Below are 18,941 nucleotides of genomic sequence, written 5' to 3' on the forward strand. Positions count from 1 at the left end.
GGGGCAGAGGGGTTGTAAGAACCAGAGGATCAGGATGCCCGCTGCAAGATAGTGCCTTCTAAACATTACAGCGATGCTCCACCTTCAAAATCTCAGCAATATGGGTGCCTCCACAGGAGCTGCCTAATGACAACACCAGCTGACATAGTAACATGGATGGAGGACGTTTTACAAGGCCCCAGCCTTCGATGAGGAGCAACAGGCGATCCATGGGTGGTGAGGGAGCCAGAACTAGTTTTCTCGAGGGACAGTTTCCTTGGTAGATTATCCAGTTCCAAGTGGTCAGCCAAAACACATGTACATACAAGCAACAGCGTGAGTCCAAATAGGTTGATGAGCCCAGTGTGGTGTGTGTGTGTGTGTGTGTGTATGTGTGTGTGTGTGTGTGTGTGTGTGTGTGTGTGTGTATGTGTGTATGTGTATCACAATTAAAGAAAAGGTCAGTCATTTTATAAGGAATGGGGGCCATGGAAAGAGTTAGAGGGGGAGGGAGAGGGGTGAAAGTGATGTAAGTACAGTACTCATGTATGAGAGTCTCAAAGTAAGTTCATTAATAAAACAAAAATGATTTTTAAAATGAAGTAAACAAAGTATTTCTATAGTTTTTTCTGTTTATATCTAAAAAATGCACAAAAATGTATAGCTATCATCTCTTTAGTAAATTACATTTCTTTGTTTCTGCTATTTTTTGTACCTATAATATATATTATATTTTATTTAAAACATGGTTTTCGTGTATGAGTATTTTTGATACTTGGCCTTATAAAAACTTTTTAGCACCGGTTAGCCAGGCAATGATAGTAAATGCAGGCAGGTAGTGCCACTCCTTTGAAATGAGTATTTATTGAGGATTTTAACAGCTTGGGCTGAGTTCAGATACCCCCTTAGTGGAAAGCCCAGCTGTCAGTGAGATGCCATTCTTATCCCCTTGTACTTCCGTGAAAACTGCTCCCTCCTCCCTCCTCATCTCAGCACGTGCTTCCATTCTTTTTTTAGAGGAAGTGGAAAACAACAAACTAGTGCAGGATAGCATGGCCAGCCTGTAATTGCTTGTTCTAGGCAGGAGGAACTAAAGTTTGCAAAACAGGGCAGTAGAACACCTGCCAATAAAAGATGTATCGTATGCTGGTTTTAATGTAGAAAATGTGTTACTCTGAGAAACTTTTACAGTTAGAAGTTTTTAACCTTTAGAAATGATTATATTTAGAAATAATAAGTACTTTGGTGAAATGGGATCCAAATATGAAAGGAAATTCTCTGCTGTTTGTGGGTTTCTATTATTATTATTATCTTATTATTTGGCATTAATTACAAAGCAACTCAAACAAACTTTGGGTTCTCCATTTTTCCTTGCTTAGTGGAGTAAGGCTATGTACATATTGGCAAGAATAAGTAATGGCTACTCTGAATCCATTTTAGAGGGGTTCAGGACATCATAGTACTTGCTAGCCCTCAGTGATAGCTTCTAAATGTTTTCTAAGTCAGAAGCTGTACTACTGCTGCCTCGCGCTCATGGTCCTTATTAGGACAGCCATCCCATCGTCCTGAGTCATTTGGATCTGTTGTTAAAGACTGGCGTTAGTCAGGCAGTCTCTGTCCTGTGGACAGGTTGCCCTTCTAGCTGGCCAAGTCCCATTGGGTCTTTCCACCAATTATATCCATATTTCCACTTTCAAACTGCTGATCTGTGATAAAGTTGACGGTGTCTTAGCTACATGTTAACATAAAATCAACGTGAGTTCAAGTAGTTTACCAGTTCTAAGATCTTAATAGTAGTTACCATAAAACTGACCATAATAATAGTAAGTATCTCATTAGACTGTGATAAAGCCTTTAATCCTAGCACCTGGGAGGCAGAGACAGGCAAATCTCGGAGTTCAAGGCCAGCCTAGCCTACAAAGTGAGTTCTGGGACAGCTATGGCTACATAGAGAAACGTTGTCTTGAAAAACAAAAACAAACAAACAAAAGAAGGTTATGATAAAGATTACATGAGAAAAAATGAGCAAAGCATAATTATTGCCAGCACATCCTAAGTGACCAATAGTTTAGTTTCAGCTTGAGCTGGTTCTGTAATTTCTGGTGTCTGTACACATACTGGTGGATTTCCCTTTGATAGCACCTCTCACCTTTTCATAGTTGTGTATATGTCCTTTGTATGTTTTCTCTTTTTCTTCAGTTTTGAGGAGAAATATAAGAAAAACGTTAGGAGCTCTGTTTCTAGTCAAAATGAACAAACTTTATTACGTTTCCTAATTCTACTGCTTAATTCTTTGTACCCTGTTGCTTACTTTCGTACATTTCCTGTAACCTCATAAACCTCATGGAGAGTTTCAGACCCATTTTATTAATCTCTTTCCAGATCTTGTTTTATTGACTTGTTAATAATAAAAAGGCATTTGTTATGGAACAGCCTAGCCTCTAACTGTCAATCAGTCAACTCATTGAGTCATACTCCTGGAATCCAGTGCTTGGTATGACTTGAGTGATGATCCAGATGTCCTATCTGCCCTTGCTGCCTTGAGGTATTAGTGTAGAGGAAAAGAGAAGCAGACACCAAATCAACTCTAACCAAACATATATTGTGTAGAGCATGGAGGAGTTAAAAAAAAAAAAAGGTGTCTTAGTCACTGTTCTGTTGCTGTGAAGAGACACCATGACCAAGGCAACTCTTATAAATGGAAGCATTTAATTAGGGGCTTGCTTAGTTTCAGAGGTTTAGTCTGTTATCTTCATGATGGTGAACAAGGCTTTACTTATGGGACTGGGGAAGCAGCAGAGAGCTACGTCCTGCCTGATCCACTGCCAGAGAGAGAGAGTGTGTGAGAGTGAGCCTGGCCTTGGGCTTCTGAGACCTCAAAGCCAACCGCCAGTGACACACTTTCTTCCAACAAGGCCACACCTGCTAATCCTTTTCAAATAGTGCCACTTGCTGATGACTAAGCATTTAAATATATGAGTCTATAGGGAGTGTTCTTATTCAAACCACCACAGATGCCAAAGAAAGAAGAGAAAACTTTCAGTTGATGGTAGAGTTGTTCAGTTGGGCCTTCCTCTAGGAATTCCCATGCTACTTAGTAAATGTGGTAGTAGGAAGCCAAGTGCAGCTCACAGAATAGTAGATGAGGGCGAAAAGGCACAATCTGGTGGGCTCATGTGTGTGTTCATTCCACTCAGTAAAATTATTTAAACTCTAATGGGTTTTACTCATACAAAAAAGGATAGAAAGTTGTGTATGATTTAATAATAATAACAACAGTGTGGCTCACAACCTCTAAAAAGTATACTGACATTTTGTGACAGCTGTTCATATTACTTTTTTCCTTTTTTTGGAGTTAAACCGTATTTTAGAACATTTCAGGACTTACAGAAGAATGGTGGAGATAGTATAAAGAGTCTCTGCATGCTCCACACCCGGTTTACCCTGTTGTAACATTGTACATGACTTGAAGGTAACAAAAGCTTGTGGATATTTGTTTATGAACAAATTGAAATTATTATTGACTGAAGTTCATATTTTATTTAGATTTTCTCAGTTTTGTTGTGACATCGTTTTGTTTTTCCTGGATACTACATGCCATTTAGCATAATAGTCAAGTCTCCCTAGACTGTCCTTGATTTTGAAGGTCTTGACTTTTTTTTTTTTTTTGGTTTTTCGAGACAGGGTTTCTCTGTGTAGCTTTGGCACCTTTCCTGGAACTCACTCTGTAGCCCAGGCTGGCCTTGAACTCACAGAGATCCACCTGGCTCTGCCTCCCGAGTGCTGGGATTAAAGGCATGTGCCACTACCGCCCGGCATGTCTTGACATTTTTTTTTTTTTTTTTGGTTTTTCGAGACAGGGTTTCTCTGTGTAGCTTTGCGCCTTTCCTGGGACTCACTTGGTAGTCCAGGCTGGCCTCGAACTCACAGAGATCCGCCTGGCTCTGCCTCCCGAGTGCTGGGATTAAAGGCATGTGCCACTACCGCCCGGCATGTCTTGACATTTTTGAGGAGTGTTGCTCAAGACGTGTTTTGCTCTCCCTTCGTTGAGTTTTGTTTATTTAATTTTCTAGGCTTATTGAGTTTGGGGAGGAGACCACAGCGGTAATGTGTCATTCCTCACAGCTTCCTTTCCCTTCGGCACTGCTGTTCTTCCCATTTCTCCTCTGTAATGCCACCCCTTTCCTTCTCCCGTGATGTTCTCTGTGGAGAGCACTCACTCTGTGCAGACAATGCTGAGAGAATAAAGAGTTTTGTTTCCCTTCGTGGAAGTAAGCGAGGAACACTCAAGCAAGAACAAGTAAAGGCTGTTTTTCCCATTCCGAGCTTCCTAACAAGGGAGGCAGCACCCATCATCTGTGCTTGGCAGAGATTCAAAGGCAGGCACAAGAACAAGAGTGTCTCATAGCGGGGAAAGCAGAGGAAGCTTCAGTTTTGCTCGGATTGGAAGCTTTATTGTGGGCCAAAGAGAGGTGTACATGCATAGTGCTACCAATACAGTCTGTCTGGTCAGCTCTAAGTCAAAACTGGAAACAGAAATTAGAGACACTCTGAGTTGTGGATCAAATCCTGACCATCAGGCTATTTGGTATATACAAAAGCTGTATGCCTGGTGAGTTCAGTAGTTCTAACAAGTAGACATAGACAAGGTGGCTTAAGTGACAGTCATCACTCCCTTTCTGGAGTCCGTAAGTCCTAGGTCAAGGTGCTGGCAGACCTGGTGTCTGGTAAGGTCTGATTTGCGGATAACCATCTTCTTGTGTCCATACATTGTGGAAAGCAGAGAAAGGAAGAGGCGAAAGGAAGCGAGCTTTCTTCTGTCTTTCCTCTAAGGACAATAAACGCTGCTGTGAACGCTGTCGTCTCCAGACCCACAAGTCCCAGGCCAAGCGCCACCATATACGTTGCTGCTTCCCCGGGTCACAAACTCCCACACAAATTAGATGGAGACTTGACTTTGCTCAGAACTTACTGACAATTGTTTACCATTTGAGAGACTCGCAAATCCAACAGCAATACCTGGTATCTGAGTCACCAGCTTAACACACTTGTCTCAGCCTGCATTTATAGGGTTTGAGTTCATGGTGATGCTGGGTGCAGATGCCAATGTCTGGTTACTTCCTTAAGCCCTTACCAAAATCACAAGGTATTTGCATTTTAATACAATTACCATTATTTTGGACAGGGCGAGGACTAAGTTGAGGCTTGTGAGGTTGCTTAGTTACAGAATGTAAGACGTTCTTAACCCTGCAAGGACAAGTTGAGCGCTCACGTGGTGACTTTGCTCCCTTCAATTCTCTACTTTAAGAACTTTGCTTACCACATTTTTGTCCTTCCCTGATTACGAATTTTGTTTCACTTGTTTCCCTTTTATATTGTAGTTATGATACCATGTAGATTTTTTTTTTAAAAAGTTCATGTTTGCTAATAGTGGGTTTTTTTCATATTAATTTTTTTATAGGTTGGAGTACCTTTAAAATGATTGTTCGTGAAGTGTGGGAGCCCATTTTCAGGTTCCTCGTGGCTTTACCCAGCAGGTCCGCATAGAGGATGATTGGACCACGGGCCTGAGTGCAGGTGTCTGAGATGGTCTGCACTTGGCTGTGCTGGGGGAGGAGGTCTTTTGCTCTACCCCTTGGTGTCTCTATAAATACCCTGAGGCAGAGACAGTCGGGGCTATCCTTTAATTTCTATCTGTTCATCTCCACAATCTAAATCCTTCTATCTAATATTTCCTGCTGCTTGCACTCAAGAAAACTCTGGGGAGCTGTGGGGTTGGTGGGTAAAAGCCCCACAATGAAGTAAGGACTGGGATGAGCTGGCTGGTTCATCAGGTACCAGCACTCGCTGAGCAAGCGTAGTGTGGAGTCTGATCCCCAAAACTTATGGTAGAAGGAGAGAACCTCAAAGTTGTCCTTTGACCTCCGCATAAATAAAATAAAATTTAAATTCAGTGAAGTACGTCAGTAAGTATGTCTCTTTCCTTGTTAATCTGTAACTCGCTTGAGCTTGGGCTAGGTTCCTGACTTTGGGCTCAGGATTTCGGTCTGAAGACCGAAGAGAGGATGGACCCATGTCTGCTGCGTGCCTGTCCTGTTAGCAGGACATGTTCTTACCAGAAGTGGCAGGAGGAAAAAACCGAACAGGAAGGTGGACATACAGAAAACCTTACCCTGGTTCTCTAGCCACACTGCTAGGGTCCTTCCTGTTGGATAGTTTGGATTTACAAGGCCATTTCTAAAGCTCTCCAGGGTGATTTTGGTGAATTCCCATGCACACAACCCAACTCACTGCTAAGTAAGACGAACAGGCCTGGGTCCTAAAGACGGGATTTTAATCTATAACATAGCAGACTGACCCCTTTAGCTGCAGGGGAGTCTGGCTCTTGGGGTCCCCACTTCAGGGTGGCCAGTCCCGTGAGTTCTTAGATATGTTAGTTCTTGGTGATTCGCCTCATTATCCAGTGCCAGTGTGTTTTGTCCACTTACACAGAGGAAGGGTTTTTGTTTTGCATGTTTGGCTGGTTGGTTTTGGCCAGTAGCTTAGCAGAGTTATTGTGTGACACCTTCTGGCAGCCTCATTACTATTGGTAAGACAGACAGAATTACAGACCTTTGGCAGACATCTTCATAGACAAAGCAAGGCCGGTAAAGCTGGGACTTGTTTCTTGCCAGATAAAGGAGAAGCCACTTCCTTTAACTGACTTACTTTGTTCCTTCCCTCACTCACACTGGACTTTTGTTTAGGCTTGATGAGACTTAAATTTCTTTCTTTGCTGTAGAGAGTTTCCTATGTGAGAGGTTGCTTTCGGAGCTGCACGTGTGAACTTTCCTCATGTTCTCAGACCTCCTTTTGCTCTTAGGCACCAGTCTCCACAGGGGCTGGTGAGGACGCATTCCATTTCTGACATCTTAGATCTCAGTACCATAGAAGACAACAGAAGAAACCAGAGGGGCTGGAAATGTAGCTCAGTGCTGGAATATTTGCCTAGCATGTAGTGAGGCTCTGAGTTCCATCCCCATAATGCCAGCATGGTGGAGGGGGAGGGAAAGAAAAAAAAAAGGAAAACAAAGACATCCCAGAAAAGGTTCCTAAGTGGTAGTATTTTGTGAAGTGGTAATGTGGAAAATTAAATGCTTAGATATATACTATGGAAATGTTTATGGCTGGTAAAGATAAAGACTTATGTAATTGAGGTCCTAGCAGGAGACAGTAATGAAATAACTGTTTTCAATGGTGTGGTCAAGATAATGAGAAAGAATGCATTATCAATAACAAAGGATCGGTTTGTTGATTGAGACCTCTAGTTCAACCTGTTTCCCTCCTGACAGAGCTCAGCTTTTCTTAAGGTTACCCAAATAGAATCATGATAATCTTTATCCATTCCTCCCTTTACCTGTCTTCAGTTAGAAAATCCTATCAAATTTATAGTGCGTCAGGAGTCGCTCTTTAGTTCTTACTTCTGCTTTTATTTCAGCCCTTATAATCTTATTACATGAATCCCCTAGCTGATCTTCCTGCCTCTAATCTCTCCTAATCTCTCCTGCAACCAGGATATTGCTTTCAAATCCTTTAATATCTTTCTGTTGCCTAGCAAACACAATGCCGAATCCAAACCTAGTATCTTAGGCTCTGCCTTTAGTGCCAGTGGACCTGTATAGCTCGTAATTAGTACGACTTTCCTTCTTATTCTAAACTCCACTTAAGGAATGTGTTACCTTATATGTTATCATTTTCATCATGCTCATATTCTTCATCATCTTATAAATTCTTCACTTTAGTTATTGTGAAAGCTAGTCAGTTCATCTACAATTCCTAAAGCTCTCTGAATCCCAATGGTTTCAAATGCCCTGAATCCTAAATGTCCCATAACCAGCATGCCCCATTGCTTTTTAATCACCCCCTTGCCCTGTGGTTCCTGAGGACCCCTCCTTTTCCTCCTGTTTTATTCCTTAGTCATGGTGCATTGTCAGGATACAGCCCTTAGTGTCTTCTCCCCAGTACATGCTTTTGTTGAAGTAAACTCTTCTATTTGGCATTGTTCCCAAAGAAAAATCAACAGTTGATATGGACAACCCTCTCACAAGCGACAACACACACACACACACCCACCCACACACACACACACTTACTTTGTTAGAATTTTTATTTTTAAGATAATTTCAAATTACAGAAAATTTGAAATTTTAATTCGCCGCCCCCCCTTCAATCATTTGAGGATACACTGCTGATGTGGTTCACTATTAATGTGAAATACATCAGTGTGTATTTTCCGCATAGAGAGATATTTTCTTACATAACTACAGATAACAATCAAAATGAGAAACTGGATGAATCCGACACTGGAGTAGTACCACCATGGAAATCTCAGATCTTACTCACATTTCACCAGTGCCTCCAGGAGTTGGGTTTAGAGCAAAGTCATCATGTGCAATCATGTCTTACACTGAAGTGCCTCGTTTCTCTGGACCCCTTCAATCTGGAAAGTTCCTTCATCTTTTTGGGACTTTCATGACTGATACTTTTGAGGGCTTCATGATGTTACTTTGTAGAAGTCCCTTTAGTTTGAGTTTGGGGCTGAATTTAGGTTATTTATGTTTCCTTGGCTGATTACCACAGGAGTGGCTGTGCGTTTTCCACTGTGGGCTTACTAGATGACATTCAGTTTTCATTTGTCTTGTACTGATGATTCTTTCTTTGGTCACACAGTTATGACTGAGGTTGTTTCTGAGAGGACTCTTGGCTGTGGTTATTTCCTCCTGTAGTTAATGAATACTTTTGGAAAGGCCCTTTGAAACTCTGGAATTCTGCATCAGAGTTTAATATATTCATTTAGTTCTTCATACCAGTATAGAGTCTTGGTTTCCCTTTCTGCTCAGTAGAGAGTAATTTGCTATTATTATTATTATTATTATCATTACTATTGACAAGTTTCTCTATGTCTGTCTGGCTTGGCAATCACTGGGTAGCCCAGGTCAGCCATGTGACAATCCTCCTGCCTTAGTTTTCAAAATGCTGGGCTTATAGGCCTATACCATCACTCTGGCACCTCTTACCATTTCGATACTCAGTGGTCCCTGTGAAAGACGCTTAGGCTGAAGCGCAAGTCTGTAATCCTTTGGCATATGTGTATCGTGATTTTGTTTTGTTTGTTTTTTTTTTGAGACAGGACCTCATGCAGCCTGGGTTGGATTGGAATTTTCCATTACCTCGAATGATCATGAACCCATGATCTTCCAATTCTGATATTCCAAAGTGCTGGGATTACAGGCTTATATCACCACCACACCCAGCCAGTGGATCATGTCTTGAACACTTAATTATGTTCTAAGATATTCAGTCTCATTATCCTAATTCTGCATTATCATCAGCACTTTCTCACAGGTTCCTACTCATATTTGTTTCGGAGAAAAATATTTAGAAGAGATGATTTGAGCACAAGGTAGGATTATTTCCATTTGGAAGTTGTCTTTCCTAGTTCTCCATGGCAGAGTGAAGGAGTGTTTAGGCATGTGCACACACACACACACACACACACACACACACACACATACACACAGAGAGAGAGAGAGAGAAAGAGGGAGAGGGAGAGAGAGGGAGAGAGAGAGGGAGAGAGAGAGAGAGAGAGAGAGAGAGAGAGAGAGAGAGAGAGAGAGAAAGACACAGAGAGACGAGAGAGAAACACAGAGGGATAAAGAGAGGTGGAGAGAGACAGACACACACACACAGTGTTACATGGAAATTTTTTAAAAAATTTATTTATTATCTATACAGTGTTCTGCCTGCATACCAGAAAAGGGCATCTTTCATTTTAGATGGTTGTGAGCCACCATGTGGTTGCTGGGAATTGAACTCAGGACCTCTGGAAGAGCAGCTAGTGCTCTTAACTCCTGAGCCATCTCTACAGCCCCTGGAAACTGTTTTCTTATCTGCCTAGTCCTCCTTTATCTGTAGTCTTGTGATCATGAGTTTACTTTGTAACTCAAATCTCAGCTTTATCTCCAGCAATCATTCCAGTTTTCTTCCTCTCTGTATTTGTTCCTTCTTTACAAGTGAAGGGATAGGGATTATCCTTAACATATTTGCTTATTACTCAATCTGCCTGTGTGTAACCAGTGTCTGTTAACATCTCTTTTCCTTTTACTTTATCTCTGACATACTTGGTCACTCAGAATCAGTATTCATGGGGTCTGGGTTCTAGCACCCAGTATTCTCTGCATCCTTCTTCTCTGGGGCATGGGTATCCTCCCCAACACTGCTGACATGGATACCGTTTGTGGTCTGCTATTCTAGTCTCCTTCTGCTTAGGCTCCAACCCCAAGGCAGGGCTACTTACACAGGTCAGAGGTTTAGTCTATTATTGTCATGGTGGGAAGCATGGCAGCATGCAGGCAGACATGGTGCTGGAGAGGTAGCTGAGAATTCTACACCTAGATTGGCAGACAGTAGGAAGAGAGAGTGACGCTGGGCTTGGCTTGAGCTCCTGAAACCTTAAAGCCCATCCCCAGTGACACACTTCCTCCAACAAAGCCACACCTACTCCAATAAGGCCACACCTCCTACTAGTTCCACTCCCTATGGGCCTATGGCAGTTTTTATTCAAACCACCACAGATGCTCTCCAATCTTATCTGGGCCTCAGTGCTATCTTTACCCATTATTCTCGGCTCCAGTGTCTGCAAAGATACCTGTCCCATTTGATCCCCTTCCTGATGACAAAACCAGCAGTTCTAGGAATGAAAAGGGAAGATGAGGAAGACCTACTTTCTTTCTCTTTCTTCTTTTTACTTGTAAATCTAAATAATCGGTTTTCCAGTTAATGCGGATTTGGGATTGTGTTTTTCATTACCGTTAGTTTACCAAAAAATAGTGGTTCTGGGTTGCGCAACATAGATAAGCCCTCCCGATTAACTACAGCCCCAGCCCAGATCTGGGATTGAGAAAGTGTTGCCCTCTTGTGTGAAGCTGTACCGTCATGTGTGTTACACCCTCCAGGTCTTAAGGTGGGACCGGTCTAATTCTGTGAGTGAATATGACAGCACTGGAAGAATGGAACTCTATCAAAGAACCTGTGCGCCAGGAAGCAACATCCTGAAAGCAAGCTCCAGCCTATAACCCCCACCTCTCAGGGAGGGAGGGTGGGAGGGGAAGAATGCTTTGGGAATGAGTGTTCAGATAGTAACTTAAAAAGGCCTCTCCTGTGAAGGGGACAGGATTTTTTTTTTTTTTTTTTTTTTTGGTTTTTCGAGACAGGGTTTCTCTGTGTAGCTTTGCGCCTTTCCTGGAACTCACTTGGTAGTCCAGGCTGGCCTCGAACTCACAGAGATCCGCCTGGCTCTGCCTCCCGAGTGCTGGGATTAAAGGCGTGCGCCACCACCGCCCGGCGGGGACAGGATTTTTTAATCTCTGGGAAACGTCTCCTGTCTGTCTGAAACAGGTTATACATTAATCAGCCTCTCTCCGTGTGGCAGAAGGATCTACTGGTCTTCCAACTTTTCCATTAGACTGAAAGTTATTTCAGGACAGGACTTGTAGGCTCTGTAAGGGCAAGCATGTGTCTGTGTGGACACTGTGTCCAGCTATAGAAGGCACTGGCTTGAGTTAATAATGTTTGCTAACCTTGGTTTTTGCTTAGATCTGACCCCGAACTCCGTGGTCTTTTCATCTCATCTCACCAGGTTCCAGATTAAGATGGATGGCCCTGTCCTCTTTTAGTAGTCCTCCAATCTGAGAGACTTTCTGGTGTCTAGCCAGTGGGTCTCTCATCCATATTTTACACAGCCTAGTGTGTTTTTTTAGGTACTCCTCTTACTGCTTTACTTGATTTATTCCCATTCATGCGAGGACACAGTAACAGATAAGAGGTATATAAGTGATGACTGTCACTTAATGTCTATGTTACTTAAGTTGTTTCCTATCTGAGGGTCAGTTTCCCATAGAGTGGATAATGTAATCATTGTTTTACTGGTGATTGTGAGGGTTCAATGGGATGTAACATATGTAATTGGGGCCCCATTCAAGGCAGGTCGAGTGCTAAGTACAGACACCGTTTACTGCCTTCCACTTCAGGAGGTTCAAAGGGTGCTAAGTGAGCCAGCACTAGCCCAGCCACTGTGGCGTTTTTACTGTTACCTGAAACCTGGCCTTACCCTGGAAACAGTGGCTACATAATTAAATTTGTCAACAAAATTGGGTTCTGTACAAGAGCTGTCTGTGGTTTGGGTTTGGATCCCAAGTCCTTTGCATCTACTACCCACAACTGTCTATCTGGATTAATTCTTTTTGCCACTAGATGGTGCTTGTCCATGTATCTGTGAGGCTTCCCTATGGGAGCCTGTATTATTTGGGGGAAAAACACATTTTGTGGCTTCTCGAGAAATGGGTAATGGTGTTGATACTCGTGCTCATCCTGATGATGAGAATTTTTATGGTTAAACTACTGTGGGGTAGAGGCAAAACTTAGCTGAAAATTTATTGTTAGCCTTTCTATTAATTATTATTTATTTGTTTTAACTTCCAAACCCTAAGTGTAAACATGAGATATTTTAAAAAATGAGAGGAAGAAATAATAGAGTTATGATATTTGTATTGTAGACACGTGTTCAAAATTGGAATGAGGCTAATTTCTGAATTCGATAGAAATCAAAGTTAGAAACTGTACGGAGTCTGAAAACAACTTCTCCCATGTAATTTACTTAAAAAAACTTTTTATTGATTCTTTGTGGATTTCACATCATGCATCCCAATCCCATTCATCTCCCCATCCCTTCATATCTGCCATCTGCCCTTGTAACTCCCCCCAAATAATAAAATTTAAAATAAAAACAAAAACGAAAAAAGAAAAAAATGTAATTTACTTTTTGCTTTTTCAGTACGATCAGGAAAATACAGCATATAGTTTGCATTGAGACCTATTGATAGTGGATAATCAGCATAGTGTACACTCAAGGAGCTCACATCACTGTAAGTTAGAGACTGCTTAAAAAACGTGAAGGCTTTTCTGCATTGTCTCCTGATAACATTCCAGGAACAGTTATTAGGCCTGCCTCGCTTGGAGACACAAAGGTAAGGCCTGGTCCCTTCCTTGCATAAAGGGAGGAATAGTTAACTGTATTTTGCTGAGGTTAATTGTTCTGGCAGATACAATATATGAAAGAGAGGAAAGAATTACCCATCTCTGTGGCCTAGGGCAGTGTTAGATGGCCTGAAAGGGGAAGCCTGTGAGATGTTCCTACTCTCTGTATTTTCCATGGAGAGATGACATAACTAGTTTGGGATTTAATACTTCGGTAGGTAGGTAATTTTAATTTTTGGACTTAACCAAGTAGTACTCAGAATAGATCTGGATACATGTGATGGGAGTCTCTTATATTTGAAAAAGTGAAAAAACTTTAGAATCTAATGAAAGCTGACGAATTATGCTAGAAAGGACAGAAACTAGAGTGTTGCTAGGCATTGGTATCGCCGGAAGCTGTGGACAGTTTTTCTCAGAATTAGTTAGTTCTTAGAATGAATGCTTCCCAGCCACTTTGGTTTTTATTATTGTCATGTCCTTAGTCCTCAAATGACTGATGACTACTGGTCCTTGGAGAAAGTGAACACCATGCCCCAAGCCCTGCTGGCATCAGATAAGATAGGGAAAAAAAGTGAGGAGGGGCAGGTTCTGGGTGGACACTGTGTTAGACTGGAGATGCTCAGATGACAAACTGAAGTTATCAGCTAGTAGTAAGATGGATGAGTTAGCGGTAGAGAGAGTAGATTTTGGACACAGTCAACTCATTGGTGTATTTAAAGTCCTCAGAGAAGATGTGCTTACTGAAAAAAAAAATATAGACAGGAAGCGTTAAATTGCATTCTGGGCTTTCTAATGTGGAGTGGTTGGGAAGAAGTGGAAGAACCAGCCAAGGAAGCAGGATGATCAACAAGTCATGCAGCAGGGCCTTTTGGAGAGAATCCGCTCATTCTGAGCTGCCAGATTGTTTGTCTGTCCACATTGCCAGCCTCCAGCTTCCCATCCTGTCCTCCAATCCTTCAGTATTACCCCTTTCAGGTCCCTGCTGTTTCAGCAGAACACTACCAAATGTACACGGATTAAGAGTCTGATCCTGGCCAGCTGTGATGGTGCACACCTTTAGTCCTGTCACTCAGGAGGCAGAGGCAGGCAGATCTATGTGAGTTCGAAGCCAGCCTGGTCTACATAGTGAGTTCCAGGACAGCCAGAGCTATGTAGTGAGAGCCTGTCTCGAACTCACAAGCAAAATGAGCAAACAATAAGAGTATGATACTACGCCTTCTCTAGCACTCAAATGCAGAAAACGTATCATTTGATGAATTGAACTGGGCAGATGGATCAGTGTATGAGTGCTTGTTGCACAAATATGAGGCTCTGAGTTCAGATCCTAGTGCACATGAACGGTGCAATGCCTGTAACTGCAGAGCTAGTTGCCAGGTGGTAGAGACTGCTGTGGATATCGCTCTGTATAAAAAAAAATGCTGATTGGCCAGTAGCCAGGCAGGAAGTATAGGCGGGACAAGCAGAGAGGAGAATGCTGGGAGGAGGAAGGCTGAGAGAGAGAGAGAGATGCTGCCAGCTGCCATGATGAGAAGCAGATGTTAAGATCTCAGTAAGTCACGAGCCACGTGGCAACTTATAGATTCGTAGAAATGGGTTGATTTAAGATAGAAGAACTAGATAGCAAGAAGCCTGCCATGTCCATACAGTTTATAAATAATATAAGTCTCTGTGTTTACTTGGTTGGGTCAGAGTGGCTGCGGAACTGGTGGGTGAGAGAGCTTTGTCCTGACCGTGGGCCAGGCAGGACCAGGAAAACTCTGGCTACAAGAGACAGGAGGATCACTAGGTCTTACTGGCTGCCAGCCTAGCTGAAAACTGAGCTCCAGCTGCAGTGAGAGTCTTGTCATATGGTCCACACACATGTTTCTGTGGGCATGTGGAGGCCTGAGAGGGCCTCAGTCACTTCCACCTTATTCAGTGAGGCAACGGCTCTCCAGTGAGTCCAGAGCTTGCCAACATGGGCTAGCCTCACCAGCCAGCTTTCTCCCAGGATCTCTCATTTCCACTTTCCCAGTGCTGAGATCAGAAGATAGCCTCCCCGGCGTTTATGTTGGTGCTGGGGATCTGATCTCTGGTGCTGATGCTTGTTCGTCAGTACTTTACCATCAAATCTTCTCCCCAGCCCCTAATTTACCAGTGTCTTTTATATATAACACATAGCAGGTTTCCTGACTAAAGATGCCACCGTAACTCTTTGGGGGTGAAGTTACCCTGATTTTTATGATGGAACTGACTAGATTTATCTGAGAGGCTGTAATTTACTTTTAAACCACAGACTCAATGTTTTTAGATGGAAAGAAACCTTTGTGATGTTTTTGTGCTCTAGACTATGAAAATGAATTCTATAAGACATTAGAGGAAACATTTTGACATGGAACTTTCTATTGGACACCACAACAGAAAATCAGAAGTAAGTGCATGGTTCTGGACAAAAATTTAGTAATATTTTATGGGAAATAAATGTAATGTCTCCCCACTTAAATAAACATAATATTCCCCCATTTAAATAAATGAGTGGAGGTTTCATTGCAGACTGGTTATGTTCTGTTTGCTTGTTCAGATTCACTTTTCAACTTGAAATGTATTACACTGATTTATTGTACAGGGTGATGTGTCACATAAGGGCTTTCAAACAAGCGTATGTCGTGTATTTAACAGATCCTGTCCTTTACCCATCACTTTCCTTATTTCCCGTTCCCCTTCCCAGCAGTTCCTTTTCTTCTTCCCCTAGACAGTTTTGTTTCTACTGAATATAAATATAAATATGCCAATAAATGGGCTAATGAAATAAACAGGTGTTTTCAAAAGATGAAGTACCACGGCCAATAAACACATGAAAAATGCTTAGCCTCATGCTTAGCATCAGAGAAATGCTAATTAAACCACATTGACATTCTGTCTCATCTTGGTTAGATTGGAAATCATTAAGAAAGCAGATAACAGAATATATTGGTGAGGATGTGGACATAAGGAAACCTGCAGACTGGACTGTGAACTTGTCTAGCCACTACAGAATATCAATATAAAAGTTAATCACAAAGTTAAAAACAGATCTACCATATGACCCAGCTATTCCATCCCTAGGTATTTACCAAAAGGACTCCAAAGTCAGTGTGTCACAGAGATATTTTCTACCTTTTTATTTAAAAGCAGATTTGTTATTTTAAGTGTGTGAGTGTGTGTGTGTGTGTGTGTGTGTGTGTGTGTACATGCTTGTCACAGCTCATAGATGTAGGTTATAGTATAACTGATAGGACTTGGTTCCTCAGGATAGGCAGAAAGTACCTTATCCACTGAGCCACTTTGCTTAATTTTCCTTGGTTTGTACTTATTTCTTCCTTGCTCCTAGGATTTAACTGTAAATGAGGACCCAGCAATCGTAACCCAAATCCTGTGGTAGGAATCATGTAGGAACATGAAATAAGACAATGAATTTTTTATTCTTGTCTGTTGCTGCCATAGTGGAGTGTGGGTCATCTTTGGACTGGCTTCTAACTTTTCATGGAATGTTGGAACTGTCAACTATACTATACATTCCTCCAACTGAGAAATGTCATCAGCTAATTAAAAATTCCAGGTGGTTGTAAATTGCCCAGTGTGGGTGCTGGGACCTAAAAATTTGTTGGTGTCCTCTTGTAGAGCAGCAAGAGCTCTTAACTGCTGAGCCATCTCTCCAGCCATGAGAATTCTTAGGTCATAGCTTGCTTGTGTTTTTGAGAGGGGAAGGTGTCACTGTTACTCATGCTGGACTTGCACTTACAAACCTCCTTCCTCAGCTTCCTGAGTGTTTCGTTTCAGGTGTATACCACCATGACTGACTCTGCATTTTAAATTTAAATATATAGCCATCTATTAGATAAGACAGGCTTCAAAGGAGCTTTAATACCCCATGACGGGAGAGACTAGAAGCCGAAGAGCACAGTGACTTTGGGCCTTTTTCATGCACCTTACTATCCTGTTAAATGGTCATCCAACATCCTGTATTATCTTCATTTGCATTTGCAGCTGATTTTGTAGTTTCTCAAAATAACCGATGAGTAACAAGTTTCTTCTAAGTTTTGGGGCACTAAGAAGACTAGGTTGCACCAGAAGGTTGGGAGGGCAGTACCATCCCACCAGAGACCTTATGGAAATGCATCTAGGGGCTTTGTGCTGTCATAATGACTGATCAGTGTCACTGAGCATCAGTGCTTAGGGGTTAGAGGTGTTAACTGTTTAGTCTAATCCTGCCTGAAGCATCTGTAGCATCCTACTGGAGAAATGCTGGTGGCTGGATTTGAAGGTAAGAATTTTGTTAAAGTTTAGAAATACCCGCATTCAAAGGCCGTGTTGCTTCTGAAAAGCTGTATTTGGTATATACACATTCTCCAAAACCCTCGCCCTAAGTCTTCTCTACGCTTTAGCTCGAGTCAAATAATTAGTAGAGTATTCTAAAGTTGATGCTGGAAAATATAAGAAGCTATGGATATTTGCTTGGAGTTGACATAGTGAAACTGGTGTGGTATCTAATGTGCTTAAAAATCCAGGGAAATGATTAAGAAGTGTACTCTTCAAGTAGAGGGGAAAGGAGTGGTGGAGGTGTGTGAGCCTAAACCCCGATCAGCTACGGTTTCTCTCCATTTCAGAAGACAAATTGCATCACCAGTAGTATTTTGTGTAAGAGCATATTTATAAATTGTATTTCCAAATTTCCTGGCTGCGGTCTTCAAAGGACATCCAGAAAGAAAGCGACCGATGCTAGGAGAGGTTGAACAGCTCACCTGCTTTCTATTGTGATGTGGACTTGAGGTGTCCACCTGGAAAGGAGCTTTTCATCTGATAGGTCAGCTTCAATGTGAAGCTTCACATGTGTGTAAGTCACAGAAAGTAAGGTGATCCAGGTGTAGGGCAGGCAATGGTACTTCTGGAAGGTCTGCGTTGGATGTTAACCAGTCCTACGAGCACAGAAAATAAGGTGATCCAGGTGTAGGGCAGGCAATGGTACTTCTGGAAGGTCTGCGTTGGATGTTAACCGATTCTACGAGCCTTTGCGGTTCCCTGAGTCATCACACATTTAACCAGAGACGGTGTGCAATGGTCTCAGAACTATTATCACTTTTGGGGCAATTATTTGTGGTAGACTGATAATTGTGTTAATGTCAATAATTGTGTTAATGTCAGTATAGGCTACGTATTTAAAAGGACAGAGGTGACCATTTTCCTTATCCTCCCCCCCCAATAACACAGGAAGTAGAAAATTCTTACTTTATTCTAGCAAAATATAATTGGAATTTCCATTATGCCCAGAGAAAAAGTATAATAAAAGTGTATGGAAATTTGCTTTGTGTATATAATTTTACCTGTAAATCAAGATTATTTTTGTATTTCAGGTTTACAATGCAATATTTGGTTATTTTTGAGGTTCATTTAATTAATTCCAGTTGATTGCATGCTATGTTTTCAGTGCATTAGACTTCAAATGATAGCCAGGTGTTTGCCGTCTGTGTTTGTTACCGTCCTATGTGTTGGAGTGTTAGTGTTCAGAGAGACTCTCTCCTCCTTTACCTCCTTCCCTCCCTGACTCTGTCCACATTAAAGGCAGATACTTTAAGTAAGAGCTCTTGAATGAATAATTGTCCAAATCAAATACATCAAACCCAGAATCTCTTTTGTTACTTACAATATTAGATGCCTCTACTGAATTTGATTTTTAGGATGTGAATTTTCCCTTGTCTATTGAGGAACTTTGAAGGGTTTCTGATGAAGAGTGTAAGTGTGTTGTCTTAAGCTCTAGTACCTTCTGACTTGAGTCTCTTTACTGGGAGTATCTTTGCACTACTGTAGTCTGTTACTTTTGACATTTCTGGAACTCCACAGAAGTTCCCATTTAGGATTTTCCTTATGTTTCT

General features: G+C 41.8%; 1 protein-coding gene across 4 annotated transcripts in view; it reads left to right on the forward strand.

The window, feature by feature from the left end:
* St7 (suppression of tumorigenicity 7) overlaps positions 1-18,941 on the forward strand; it is a 238,527-nt gene that overhangs the window by 17,282 nt on the left and 202,304 nt on the right. Inside the window, exon 1 of one of the 4 annotated variants that reach the window (XM_059257401.1) lies at positions 17,231-17,335. The exons of 2 other annotated variants lie outside the window; for them this stretch is intronic. In XM_059257401.1, coding sequence (XP_059113384.1) covers positions 17,314-17,335 — 22 coding nt within the window. In that variant the 5' untranslated portion in view covers positions 17,231-17,313. Of the gene's footprint in view, positions 1-17,230; positions 17,336-18,941 lie in introns of those variants that run through there. One more of the 4 variants, XM_059257405.1, reaches the window with a different exon arrangement.

This window comes from Peromyscus eremicus, chromosome 3 (assembly GCF_949786415.1).
Source record: "Peromyscus eremicus chromosome 3, PerEre_H2_v1, whole genome shotgun sequence".
Classification (NCBI taxonomy): domain Eukaryota; kingdom Metazoa; phylum Chordata; class Mammalia; order Rodentia; family Cricetidae; genus Peromyscus; species Peromyscus eremicus.